Source organism: Melanotaenia boesemani, chromosome 5, assembly GCF_017639745.1.
Source record: "Melanotaenia boesemani isolate fMelBoe1 chromosome 5, fMelBoe1.pri, whole genome shotgun sequence".
Taxonomy (NCBI): domain Eukaryota; kingdom Metazoa; phylum Chordata; class Actinopteri; order Atheriniformes; family Melanotaeniidae; genus Melanotaenia; species Melanotaenia boesemani.
The window spans coordinates 29,734,782-29,749,564 of NC_055686.1; the positions used below are offsets into that span (position 1 = coordinate 29,734,782).

Here is a 14,783-nt window from a genome sequence, read left to right on the forward strand (position 1 = left end):
AGGAGGTAGCATGTTCATGTTGGGCTGGGAGGGAAACTGGTTTACTGCAGCGGAGGAGCATGCTGAAAGCCAGCAGCTTCACATCCTGGGGCCCTCAGGGTCACCAACCAACAGATGAAATGAAAGGTTTTAGTGGTGCTTGGGCCGAGTTGTAACACAAGCCATCGTCTAGACGGCTTTAATGGGTTTACTGCATTTGAGAAATATTGACGACAGGGTTGGAGGTGAGACCCAGGGACAAATGGCCCCCGTCGTTAGAGTGAATGCATTTCCTCCTTTCTGCATTGCCCCTTGCTCCACTTCTAAGGTTGTGCATCTGCAGCTTTTGAAAAGGTTCCCTCACCCCAATGAACAGTGCTGCTCTTTAAGCCCATAGATGCTTCTTAGGAAGACCCTTTTGATTTCCTCTGCAGAATGGAGCTCGTTTCACAGATGGAAATGCCAAACTGCAGGGTGGCATGTGTGTTTTCTCTGGTGTTAAGGGCAGAGGATTAATCCTCGGTTGACTTGACTGCCTGCTTTTTGCTCATTTTGTTATGGGGGACAGTTTTTTTTTTTTAGAAGTTTTACATGTTGCCTCGAGAGCAGTGATTAAGACATTTTTCCTTTGTAAAAAGTTGGTTTTTGACACTAAATGAAACCTGTTTCGGTTATTGACACAGCTGTGGATGCCTGTCCAGTCACCAGCTAGCAGTATTTGGCTGTGGCTTACTTTGCCTATCCCTCATTATGTTTGCCCACTGACCTAAAGAGGGATTTTCTTCTTCCTTGTTCCTCAATCCTTTCCAGCTGAAGCTTTTCTTTTGAAGCTTCTGTGGTCCAGGGTCATTTTGCTCTAATTTCAGGTTTTTTGTGCTGGACTTAAATCGTTGTTATATACATACCAATTCATACACTGTTAGTCCCAGCCATTCTTTATTCTTCTGTCAGTTCTTCTCTGTGTGTTTATGGAATAGTTGGTGTAAATCACAAGTTACATTACTTTAGACGTTGTCTCATATGCACCAAGTTCTGATCATTTCTAGAGGTTCTCTGGAGGGGCTGCATGTACAAATGTAAATATCGACGATGTTTGCTCCTGACAGAGATTTTCCAGTGGTATTATATTGATTCTGTGCATAATGATTTGATGTTTGCTGATATCACAAATTCTCCCATGATGCGATTTTAACCTGATATATGATCCAGGCCTGTTTGTACCAAGGTGGTGCAGTCTGACTATCAGATGTGGTAGGATTGTTTATCATTGAATCGATGTATTATTACACCACTCTTATATGTTATTCATTTCTGGTTTTCAATCAACAGGATGGCTCCAAAGGAGGTGGAACTGCCCTCCTCACCACCACCACAACCACCAGCACCAACAGCAGCAGCTTCTCCAAACTCCACAAACCCTTAAAGGACCACAAAGACAAGGCTCCAAAAGACTTGAAAGAGCCCAAAAGTGCCTTCAGAGACTCCGCCTGGGAACCCAGCAAAGCCCCCAAAGAATCTGCAAGGAAACCCAAAGAGAACCAGCCGCTTCGAGATAACAATCTAAAGATTGGATTCAAGGAACCCAAGTCTTTCTCTAAGGAGCATCGGAACGAGGGATCGACCCACGGGTCGGGGCTGAACAAGCGCCTGTCCGCCCCAGACGGTGATGACATTTTAACCAAAAAACGCAAAAAGGGATTTCTGGATTCTTCAGGAAAGCAGTTGTCGGGCTCAGACGCTCCACATCTGGATAAGAAACTGATGAAGGACAGGTTACAGATGGGGACGAGTAAGTTACGAGCGGATGGTGAAGAGGCAGAGCGCAGGAAGGCGCCGATGCACCCGCCGTTCCAGGAGCTGGTGGACCACAATGACTCCGATATGGAAGACAAGTCTACCAAATCAGATGTAAGTGGAACACACATTCTCCATTTCATGGTTTGAACCATTGTGGTGCGCCTGAAGAAGGCTTATAAAATGCTGCTTCTGGTGGTGGAAACTGACCACTTCTGTTCAGGGGTGGTGGTCAGTCCTTATAAAATCAAAGAGCCAGCAGGAAGAGAATCATCTTTAATGGTGGTCTGGTTGGCTCTTGGGGGCTGGGTGGGGGGAATGAAGGGGTGGACACCAATAAACCTGGTGGGAGTTCAGCTGCATGCATCTGTGTGGCCAAACAGGATATCCAAAGAACAACTGGAAGATGCAGCTTAGTTGCTTTCTTCTCAGGAGTAAGCTGGTTTTAGAAATTCCAGTTTGCTCGCGTCTGTGGTGCAGGATCAGGAAAACTTCGTCTCTTTAATGAATAGGCGGATGCTTGACTGGGTTGCCTGGTCCACACACATTTGGTGGAGAACCACCCCATAAAGAAGGGCTGTTTTAAAGCCAAATAGTAGACAAGAAAGATTTATGGTTTTACAACACCTGAGGAGAAAGGAGAGATGTGGCTGTGAATAGCAAAGAGTTCCACTTTAATCCTTTTAGCTTTTGAAAGAGGAAAGAGGCTGAAAGGTCTAAATCTGTGTGCTTTGAGCAGTTTCCTTTATGCCGCGGTGTTTGCATTTCTATTCTCAAATGCTTGTGTAAAGTGTGGGTCTTTTCTGTATCTTTCTGTGGAGGAGCAGCTTATTTAGGCAGGGGAGTTATAACTTGGCATGAACACAGCGCTGTTTGGGGAAAAGCCTTTCAAGTTTTACCATAGAGAGACTGGGGAGGGGAGGGTTGTAAAGGGGATGCAGGGTGACAAATGCCAGGTGTTTGATTCTCCCCAGGCGAGCAACCCCGGTGGCCGAGCACAGAGTGCCACTCTCATTAGTCATGTGACCACTTGTTTGATCTCGCTGTTTTCCACCGAGCGCTGGGCCAGAAATGGCTCAGAGGAGGAAATGTGGAGCTGATGATGACATGAAGGGAAAGCATGTGAAGCCCTGGGTTTTTACATGCTGGATCTGCCACCTGAAAAGAAGCTCATATAAAGCCGAGCCAACACAGAAGCTCCTTCATCAAGTGTGTTTGAAACGTGTCTCATTAATGCCGTCCACGTAACTGTTTAATGATGGTTATAGCAGACGATCTCAGGCATGCTGAGTTACTGCAGCTGAAATAAATGACAATTTAATAACTTGGTGCGTGCTGATGTGAGCTGTAATCACTCTGAGTTTATCTACCAAAAGCAGCTTTCTCTCAAACTAACCAATCAGACGCCTTCTCGAAATTTAACCCTCTGATGCATGAATTATTAAAAAACAAAGTTTTTTCACATGCAATATTTTACTTTTACAGACATGTATAGTTATTCTTTTCTTTATTTTTTAACTATATTTGACTTTTTATTCAGTTTATTTTGATCTATTCTGTAAAAATATTTGTTATATAATTTAAATATTCTATAAAAATACAACTGTATCATGTCTTGTCCTGTTTATCACTGAGGCAAACTTAGTAATTGCAATACACAAGAAATTAAATATAAACTTTCTTCAGTGAGTTCCAGTGTATTGGATGACTCACTAATGTCCAATGAAGTGGCTAACGTGCAGATATACCATCCTCACCCATCATATAATAGAAAAGTCGTCTAGTGCAGTGATTCCCAACCCTGGTCCTCAAGGCACACTATCTTGCAGGTCTTAGATGTCTCCCTGCTGCAACACACCTGATTCACATTAAATGGATCTCTGACAAGTTCTGTATAATCTGCTAATGAGCCATGGATTTGAATCAGGTGTGTCATAGCAGGGAGCCATCTAAGACCTGCAGGATAGTGTGCCTTGAAGACCAGGGTTGTGAATTACTGGTCTAGTGGACGAGTTAGGAATTAGGGTTAGGGACTAAACCGGCAGGGGGTGGCGGTTTTTAAACTCTGACGCTGAGCATGGATGGAAGAAACGTTCAGAGATGGCATCTTTACAGTGCCGAAGTTAGCTTCTGATTTGTGTTTTACATAATAAGCTATTTCCACTGCTTTTTTGGGGTGAACTTTGACCACATTAGACCAGGTTCTGCTGAAAAACTGCATGACTAGGGAAGTTCCAATCTGGGATGAATAATTCTACAGAGCTTGTAGATTCATTAACACACAGCTTGTGATTTGTGAAATCTACGGAGCCCCACTGATGGGAGAAAAAAAAATCCCATGCAGGGCTCTAGAGTGTAGCCATGTTTGGTTGCACATGCAACCTAAAACTTGTTGCATGTAACTTTTTCTTGGTGGCATCGGTGCAGCTAACATTTTTCAGGTATAGGTGGAGAACTTTTATTGTCTGCATGTTCTGTGTTCATTCCCTCCTCAGAACTCAGACACTGTGATACAAACCCAGAGAAGGGGGGTCTTCACCTCTGATTTTCTCTGATCCAGAGCTGGACACCGTGTTGGGTATTGGTTTGAAATTAATACCGACGCACAGTAAATGTCCTGTACGGCGAAGAACGACATAGATGAGAATCACAGAAACTGGAATCAGTTACAAAACATGGAATATGGTGAAATTTGATCATATGTGCTTGTTATCTCTTATCTTCCACTGTGCCTGAGCAACATGAAGCAGAAAAGCTGGATGAGAGTTGAATATATTTCGACCACTTGCCCCATGTCTGTCTGAGCGGGATCAAGAATTTCAACAGTGGCTTAGCGGTTATTTTTAAAAGATGAAGAAATCCAACGCTTCGCAGCTCTAGAAAAACTGAATATCCTGGCTGATAAACGTCACCAGCAAACAGCAGCAGCCTCCATCAAACCTACTAATCTGACCTGAAGAAGGTCCTGGAGAAGATTCTAGAGGCTGTCCTGGAGAAGGTCCTGGAGAAGATATAGGTAAATGCAGAGATGATGATTACCTCACACACGGAGGAGTTATTGATCAGGGTCCTTGTGAAAGGAAGGAAGGATTCCTGAACCTCTTTATGAGGTGGAGCTGCAGCGTCTGGTAGAGAAAGAGCTCTGCAGGCCTCCACTTCACTGTGTGGTGGATAAGAGGAGTCGTCCATGATGCAGAGCAGTTGGTTCAGAGATCTCCTGTCTCTGACTGCCTCCTGTGTCTCCAGGTTGTATCCAATGATCTTTCCAGCCTTATGGATTAGTTTATTGGTCCTGCTGCATCCCTGAAGCTGATGCTGCTCCCCCAGCATAGCACTTAATCCAGCTACGCCGGCCCTACCGTATGTAGATGACACGGGACTATAAATCCAGCTACGCCAGTCCTACGGTACATAGATGACACGCGACTATAAATCCAGCTACGCCAGTCCTACCGTATGTAGATGACACGCAACTATAAATCCAGCTACGCCAGTCCTACGGTACATAGATGACACAGGAGTATAAATCCAGCTACGCCAGCCCTACCGTATTTAGGTGACACGGGACTATAAATCCAGCTACGCCAGTCCTACGGTACATAGATGACATGGGACTATAAATCCAGCTACGCCAGCCCTACGGTACGTAGATGACACGCGACTATAAATCCAGCTATGCCAGCCCTACGGTGCATAGATGACACGGCACTATAAATCCAGCTACCCCAGCCCTACCGTATGTAGATGACACGCAACTATAAATCCAGCTACGCCAGCCCTACGGTACGTGACACAGGAGTATAAATCCAGCTATGCCAGCCCTACGGTACGAGGAGTATAAATCCAGCTACGCCGGCCCTACGGTACGTAGGTGACACAGGAGTATAAATCCAGCTACGCCGGCCCTACGGTACGTAGGTGACACAGGAGTATAAATCCAGCTACGCCGGCCCTACTGTTTTGCGTGTTGCACTTCTAACTTAAATGTGGTTGAAAAAAACAACCCGTGTTGACAGATAGCGGTTTTCCCTCTTTTGCCATGGCCCGAAATAGTTGAGACATAATTAAAGTTGAGCATAAAAATTGAGTAAATCTTTGTTGTTGTTTTTTTTTCATTTCTTGATATAAAGCTAGAAAATGTACATTTCCCTTAGATGTATTTTTAAAGATGCTCTAGTAAGCATTTCATTAACCATGACCTGTCTGAGTTTCCAGCCTTCTGGCACGTTCTGCAAACCACATTTCAGTTTAAATGAGTCGACTCTGGATTAATCTGGAGCGTCAAGCTGAAACACTTTGTTATTAACATGAAAATAGTTTTGTTTGGACACCCCTGCCGCATCAGAAAAGATTTCTTATTCGCTTTCCCAAGAGTTTAGACAAGAATTCAGACTGATCCCCACAAACTCTGACGTCAGACTATTTATGGTCTTTAAAGAGAGCTGCTTTGGTGGCTTGGAGTAAAGCCGGACAAAAGCCTTAAAAGGAGGAGTGGTGGTAAGATTTATGGCACTCTGAAGAAGCTGTCCCATAAACCAACAGACCAGCTGTGTGTTGTTTGTTGGCAGAGGTGACAACCATTGAGCTGCTCTCTCATGTTTCTTCTGGAGGTGGCTTCCCACCACTTTGTCTTGTCGGGCAGCTGTGATCTGAGGTGGCGGACTCCCGCGTGGAGTTGTGTTTAAGATCCAAGTCCATTTTAAATCCCCTTTAGACCGACACAGAGACACATTTTGAGCCCACGTCTCCAGCTGATCTCATGAGTCCCACATTTATACGACCAGGCTGCCAGAGGACAGACGTTGCTGTTTTATTTTTAATCTAGAAATGTAAAGTTATATTTATATGTACCTTTTAAAAGAAGCGTAGATCTAAAGGCCAATTTCCACTGGATGCGAGCGCGCTGCGGCCGGCGCAGCTGTTTGTGGCCATTTTAGTCAACGGTTTGGTTCCCACCAGACGCTGCGGTGCATTCGAGAAGCGTCCGCTACGCATACACATAATGGAGCACGCATCCAGACTGCATCAAACTTCACAGTTCAGATAGGGCCAGACAGGAAACCTAGAAATTTCTTCCATATCGGCACTGATACCAATATGATAGGTGCATCCCTAAAAATATCCAATATATCTGTTTATTTGAAGGGGTTTGTTTTGGTGTTTTTATTTCAGCCTCCAGCTGCTCACCCAACTGTAGATCTACATTACTCTTCCTGGGGTCTGTATACTCCAGAGTGTTCAGAAAAAGAAAAGGACACATCGTATACAGTAGAGTGAACATTTCATTCTCTGTTATATCTGACCCAATAAATTAATTTGAAAATGTGTGCATGAAGAAAACAAGACACATCAGTCACCTGTAAAATAACTACTTCACCCAGTTATAATAAAACATTTATTTTATCAAAAATCCCCTAAAATTAAGTTGCTCATGTAATTATTAAATAGTATCTCAGCTATTTTTGAACACTTGTCTTGTGGTTGCACTGACGATGATTCCAGGTAACATGTTCCACATCGTTACCGATCTTTGTTTAACTACATAACCTCTGGCAGCCTGCCTTGTGGTTATGTTGATCTGACATAGAAATTATTTGAGAATAAAGAGCATTTGGTTTCTTGCTGAGCTGTACGGCACCATTCACCCACTGGACAGTCCGGTGCTGGTCTAGACAAAAACATCCAGGTTTTCTTTTTATCTTTTCCCCGTCTTTTTAAAAACACAGCAGTCTTTCAGGTCAGTACTTCGTCAACAACAGATTATTTTCCATCGCTCTTATTCAGGACGCCTCCAGCTGCAGCTGAAACACTGGGATAAGTCTGAATGAGGCGGCTCTGGTTTTCTCCTCGTCACCGCGATGCTTCACCAGAAACACATGCAGCTTTTTCACTGCTTGGATCCTTGCATATTTTGGGCATCTTTGGTGTTTCCGCCGGCCTCTTAGCCTCTGCTGGACTTCTAAAGGAGACTCGAGTCCCATCAGTTCAGGTGACGTCATGCAGATGGGGGGCTGCAGAGGTCAAAATCCATTCAGCTCATCCAGATTTTCTTCTTTTGTCTCGGGAACTGAGGAAAAACTCTTTAATTGTTGAGAATAACCGATCAAACCCACATGAGTGCAAATGCTAACATATTCCAGTTGATTCCACTTTTACTGTAAAATTCAGGGATTACATCCGAGTTTACTGCGTCATGGACATCTGAGGTCGTATCTGCCGGTGTTATCTGACTGAAGAGTCCTCCATTATATTTTCTCTTTAACCTATGGATGTGGAGGCCGCTGATCCTCGTTTCAAACATTCTTGGTTCTCCAAACAACTTTATCTGGACATCATCTTCCATAACTAGTTGTTTGGTCCACGTTAACAACACTATCTCCATGGCAACAGATATGTCGTCACATCAGCGTCTGCTGCAGCTTCACTCTTCCTGCTTCCATCCAGGGGACCAACAGGTTCTTCCACAAACGGACGGAGTGGGTTGCATTGTGGGATATACGGGGTCCTGATGTTGACCGTCCTGGTTTCCATAGAAACAGGAAACGGTGCAGCAGTTTGGTCACTTTGACTGGAGCAAACGGAGCATGAATGTTTGGTTTAAATACTTTTATTACCGCATCAGACCCTCCTCACGTCGCCTCTTAAATGTCAGATTATGACAAATGTTTATCTGAGATGACTGATTTAATCCCGATGTGTGTAAATATCGTAGAAAACTAAATGAAAATCTTATAACTGATAATACCTCACATCATGTTTGAAGAGGAGTTGTTTGGGGAGGGGGGGGTCTTTTGATCATAAACAAAAGTGTCAGCAGCTCAGACTGTGGAGGATGTGCATCATTAGTCCAAGAAGAAGAAGAAGAGATGTGCTTCGCCTCCCAGATTTTTCCTGATGCATTATTCCTTAGAAGCGGTGAAACAGAAATTCTGCTGGACGACTTACTGAGGGAATGAAGGGATGTGTGGGCAGGGACTAAATACAGACTGTGTGTCAGGAGTTTTTATCCAATGTTTGTGTTAACATCAGTCAAGGGTGAGTTACAAGGAATCCAGATGGAAGTCGAGCCTCGTGCATCACTGTGGACATTTTTCTCCATTTGGATAAATTTTTCTCTTCACTTCCTCTTCGGCACTGGAAAACAATTTACTGCACACTAAAGTCCTTAAGGACGAAAATGTCCACCTCCAAAAACACTTATAATAACAGGTTTTCTGCATAAATATCATAAACAGCTTCAGTTCTGGAACAAAAAAACAAACATTCAAACATTTGGAGGATTTTAACACTTTAAATGCAGCTTGATGATGTTGATATTATTTTAGGTAAAATGAGCTGTTGTCCGTATAGCAAATGTTATATAGATAATGATGCATTATTAGTTTGTGTAGCATCAGTTTTAGAATAAACTACTGTCTGGGATCATTGGGAAAAAAACTGCTATAAAAACAGATTAATTCTTTTTTTTTTTTTTTTTTTTTTTTTTTTTTGGCTTTTGTGGGGAGTAAGTGTTTTTATACATTTCAGTCCTGATCAAAACTATCAAATATTGAATATTGTAAAGATTTTATCCATTTAAATGCCAGTCTGATTGCATTATTCTCTCTCTAGCAGGTTTGGAAGTAGAGATTTTTATCCTTAATAACTTCAGAGAGTCGGTTTTAATGATGCTAAACAGAAACTGATTATGTGTCGGTCAATATTTAATCTTTGGCACATCCAATAAACCCAACTTTTATTATATGGGAAATAATAATTCTTTATTTTTCTTTTCATTAAAAACAGTGACATAAAATAATCAAGCTGCATTTAAAGAGTTAAAATCCTCCAAATGTTTTAGTGTTTGTAGTTTGGAGTGAAGCTGAGTTTAGATGCTTCATAGCAGTCGGACATTAAACTGATGCCTGCAGGGCAAAAAGTCTGTTTCTCCTTCACCTGTAAATCCTCAAATGTTGTTCTGGACATTAAAAAGGCTGGAATATAAAATCTGAAAGAATCTTAAGATGTTAAAGAAGCTGAACACGCAGCGTCTTTATGAACAGGGTAGAGTAATAATCCGTACGAACCGCTTCATCCTTTTGTTTTCTTTGTTCCCCTCAGTCTGAGCAGCCCAGTCCGGCCAGTTCCAGCTCCAGTTCAGGCTTTGCTCCCACCCACCACAAACGACAAGGTAAGAAGTCTTTAACACTCATCACAGCTGAGCTCATGTTCACTGGAGTTTTTACTCAGAAATGATGTTTAATCATGCAAATCTTACTCAGGTCTAAATTACTTTGGGACCAGTTGGATTTTTAAGCATTTAGAACAAACTGGGGATGAAAATCTGTAAGAAGCTTCGTGTTTTCTCTGAGGCCTGAACGATTTCCTGCAGCAGCTCAGAGGGAAGAAAAAAACGCCGTTTTATAGCCCATCACCTGCTTTTTGTTTTTAGTATGTCCTGTTTGTCTTTTTATTAATTTCTTTCTTTTTTTTTTTTTTTTCCTATTTCGTTTTTTTAGTGTTTTGTTTTTTATTTATTTTATTTTCATCTGGTTTATTTGTTGTGGCTGTTTATTCTTGTTTTCCATTTACTGTTTTGCTTTTATTTTCTTTGTTTTGTTTTGTTTTTGGGGTGTGGGGGTATTTCATTGTTTGTTCTTTGCTTTTTTTGTTGTTGTTGGTTGGTTTGTGTTGCTGCCTGCATCACTGCCATCTACAATGTCAACTTACAAATAACAATGACTGATAAATTTAATCCATTATTATTATTATTATTATTATTATTATTATTATTGAGACTCCCAGAGTAACACAGATATTTATTGATGTCTGTTTGATTTATTCTCAGTCCACTGCTACCAGATCTTTATATTGGAGAGTTTTTCGCTGGAAAGATGAATTTCCTTCTAATGAGCTGACGACATGTAGACTCACTGGGTCCCTCCACTCTTGCTGGGCAGTGTGGATCAGGCTCTGCAGATCATACATGTTTTCTGGTTTATTAATCCCTCTTAATATTTAACCTTACCTGAAAACCTGAGCTAAAGGGCAACATAACGCCAACATCTTTATGGCTGCCTGTAAAACAAAAGCTGGAACTAAGTTCTGGTTTCAGAGAAACTTTCCCACCATCGAGCAGCTTGGCAAGATAATAATAATAATCTTGTTTTGGAGGAATGGAATGGAGGAACTTCACCCTCACCTTCATGCTCCATGTTCAAAACAAAAAAATAATAATAATTATTATTATTATTATTGTTGTTAATTAATTAAAAAAATCAATCAATTACAACAAGATAATCAAATGAAAATAAAACTTCTTGCAGTCCGTACAAAATATAAACAACTTATAAATCCAGCCGGACACCGTCTCCTCTGGTCTGACTGGCATGAAATGAAAAATAAATAAATATATTAATGAAAAATTTTAATATTTATTACGTTTTTTATTATTTCCATTTTAAGTAGAAATCAGTGGACTTTAATCTGAGAGTTAAAGGAGAGGAAGAAAAGTCAGGAAATAGTGAGGATGGATCATTAGATGGTTTTACAAGTTTCTGTGTTTATTTTTTACTTTAATATTAATTTCTATATTTAATATTAATATTAATTACTTTAATATTACTCAACATTTCTAAAGAGACAGAAACTGGATCCTCATGGTAAGATGGTGCAGTCATGCCAGCAGATGCTCAGGGCACCCGCCCAAAGCGGTGGTCCGGTACCCGCCTAAAGCAGTGGTCTGGTACCCGCCTAGAGCGGTGGTCCCAGAGTGGTGGTCCGGTACCCGCCTAGAGCAGTGGTCTGGTACCCGCCTAGAGCGGTGGTCCCAGAGTGGTGGTCCGGTACCCACCCAGAGCGGTGGTCCCAGAGCTGTGGTCCCAGAGCGGTGGTCCGGTACCCACCTAGACCGCTGGTCCCAGAGCTGTGGTCCGGTCCCATGTCCACCATGCTCCATCTTCTCAGGTCTTTTAGTTCCACTTTATCACGAGATGTCTGTGCACCACCTCCAGTGCTCGGCCCGCTGCAGTCCGTGATGCAGGATCTGCACTCTGACGAGGACGACTCCGAGGACAACGGAGACAACGACGGGGATTCAGATGCAGAGCGACCCGCACACACACATCACATACACCACCAGCGCAGGTCAGGACACGGTGGGATCAACTTGTTTTACTGGCTGAAAGGTCGCGTATGGTTTAGCTCTGACATGCTGTCTTCTCTCGACTTGTCCAGGGTCAGTTTAAGCGACGGCAGCGAGAGTGACAGCTCATCCCCCTCACCGCCGTCCCGTAAGGAGGCTCCAGCTTTATTAAAGACTCCTAATAACCAGGTAACACGCCTCAGTGTGTAATAATCCAGGTGTACTTTAACCTGTTGTGCTGCTGCAGCTGGTGCAGGATGACGGACGTCGTCTCTCTGTCCAACAGATCCTGGAGGTGAAGAGTCCCGTCAAACACGGCAAGCAGGACAAGAACAAAACTGTGGATTGTGACAAGGTACGCAGCATTTCAGCCTTTTCCTGACCCTAAACCCACGTTTAAACAAGAATTCACCATAAATTATGTTTGAGATGTTAATACGTCGTTTATTTAGCAAATCACAGTAATTAATGAATAAATTAATAAATGTAAGAGAAACACTGGAAAAATAAATGCATGAAGTATTTTTGAATCAATAACAAGCATAAATATAGAAGAGGGAAATTGCTAAATTAATATTTAAATAAAAAATACATAATAGATAAATAAATAGATGCAGACAAATTGGAATAAATCAATGAAAAAATAATAAATGGATGAAAAAGCGTAAAGAAAATTTTATTAAAATGAAATTATTTTATTTAAAAATCAGTCATATTTAAATAAATAGACAAATAACTGAAATGATCAGACTGAACATTTTTTTAAAATTAATAAAATAAATGATGAGTTAATAAATAGAATTTAAAAAATAGACATTAATACTTGATTTAGGTAAAAACATCATATTAATGAAATAATAAAACATCGAATAATTTGTTGAAATAAATACGATTTTTATTATTTTCTCAATTAAAGAAAAAAGCAAATTGCTTAATTTTCAACAGGGAAAATTCAGCCTTTAATTAAGTTCTGCATCTAATGAGGACCAGTCCAGACCAGGACCAGTCCGGTCCAGGACCAGAACCAGTCCAGACCAGGACCAGTCCAGTCCAGGACCAGAACCAGTCCAGACCAGGACCAGTCCAGTCCAGGTCCAGTCCAGGACTAGACCAGGACCAGTCCAGACCAGACCAGGACCAGTCCGGTCCAGTCCAGGACTAGACCAGGACCAGTCCGGTCTAGGACTAGACCAGGAACAGTGGGGTCCAGGACCAGTCCAGTCCAGGACTAGACCAGGACTAGTCCAGGACTAGACCAGGACCAGTCCAGATTAGGACCAGTCCAGGACCAGAACGGTCAATGACCAGTCCAGGACCAGACTAGGACCAGTCGTTTGCTTTTATGTTTATGTTTGTGGGAGGCGGCACAGTCGTCATGACGACGACTCTGTGTGTTTTCAGGCTTATCTGGATGAGCTGGTGGAGCTGCACAAACGACTGATGACACTAAGAGAAGGTCACATATTGCAACAGGTGAGTTTGTTAGAGCCTCTGCTGGCGGCGAGCGGGGCAGCATTACATTGTCAGAGTAAAAGGTTTATTAAACACCAGAAACAAGGACCAAAGGAAAAACAGAATCAGAAAGCCTTTATTGTCATTGTAAACCAGAGCATACAACGAGATTAGGGGGTGCTACTCCTTATGGTGTTTGCATCAGAATAAAAAGAATATCAAAAATATTAAGAATAAAGGCAAAAATACTTAAAGTAAAATAAAAATATGGTAAGTACTACAAACAGATATATACATATATTTACAATTTGAATGTATTGCACTTAAAAGCATTGTATTGCACAACAAGGTTCAAGTTTCACAGTGGTATAATACTTGTTGCAGTCTATTGCACACATGTGTGATGATTCGTCTTCTTATTGTTGAGTGTGTTCTCCTTATTGTTTGGTTTGTTCGTGGAAGTTCAGGGCACTGATGGCTCTGGGGAAAAAGCTGTCCCTGAGTCTGTTTGTACGGGCTTTGTGGGCTCTGTAGCACCTACCAGAGGGCAGCAGGTTGAACAAGTGGTTGTTAGGGTGGAATGGGTCCTTGACGATGTTTGAGGCTCTGCTGTGGTACCGAGAGCTGGCAGTTTGGTCCAGGGGGGGGAAGGGGCACTCGGTGATCTTCTGGGCCGTGTTAATCACTCTCTGCAGTGCTCTCCTGTCTGCTGCTGTGCACCCAGCGTACCACGCTGTGATGCAGTACGCCAGGATGCTCTCTACGGTGGCTCGGTAGAAGGACACTAGCAGCTTCTCATCCGGGTTGTTTATCCTGAGTACTCTCAGGAAGTGGAGTCGCTGCTGGGCCTTCTTCACCACTGCTGTAGTGTTTACAGTCCAGGAGAGATTATCTGAGATGTGGACGCCCAGAAGCTTGAATGAGTGGACTCTTTCCACACACTCTCCATTAATGAGGAGGGGGTCAGGTCTGCTCTGTTCTTGTGGAAGTCCATATTGAGTTCTTTTGTTTTTGTGATGTTCAGTGTAAGGTTGTTTACTAAACACCACGCTTCCAGTTTCACCACCTCATCTCTGTAGGCTGACTCATCTCCTCCTGAGATGAGCCCGACCACGGTGGTATCATCAGCAAATTTGATGATGGAGTTGGAGAGATGAGCTGGTGTGCAGTTGTATGTGTACAGTGGGCTCAGTACACAACCTTGTGGGGATCCAGTGCTGAGGGTTATGGTGGGGGAGAGATGGGGGCCAAGTTTGACAGATTGTGGGCGGTCTGTGAGGAAGTCTCTGATCCATCTGCAGATGTGTGAGGAGAGCCCGAGATGGGAGAGTTTTCCAGCCAGAGTGTCCGGGATGATTGTGTTAAAGGCTGAGCTATAGTCAATGGAGAGCATCCTCACATAGTTCTCCCCGTGCTCTAGGTGGCTCAGAGCTGT

The 14,783-nt window shown here is 42.6% G+C and overlaps 1 protein-coding gene across 6 annotated transcripts in view; it reads left to right on the forward strand.

The window, feature by feature from the left end:
* mllt3 (MLLT3 super elongation complex subunit) overlaps positions 1–14,783 on the forward strand; it is a 53,826-nt gene that overhangs the window by 35,178 nt on the left and 3,865 nt on the right. For 5 of the 6 annotated variants that reach the window (XR_006010172.1, XM_041984761.1, XM_041984760.1 and 2 more), the window contains exons 7-12: positions 1,309–1,887; positions 9,874–9,943; positions 11,766–11,898; positions 11,989–12,085; positions 12,183–12,251; positions 13,298–13,369. Coding sequence is in view for 5 of the 6 variants with exons in the window: in XM_041984761.1 (XP_041840695.1) it covers positions 1,309–1,887; positions 9,874–9,943; positions 11,766–11,898; positions 11,989–12,085; positions 12,183–12,251; positions 13,298–13,369 (1,020 nt within the window). In the remaining variant the exon portion in view is untranslated. The remainder of the gene's footprint in view (positions 1–1,308; positions 1,888–9,873; positions 9,944–11,765; positions 11,899–11,988; positions 12,086–12,182; positions 12,252–13,297; positions 13,370–14,783) is intronic. The other variant, XM_041984764.1, reaches the window with a different exon arrangement.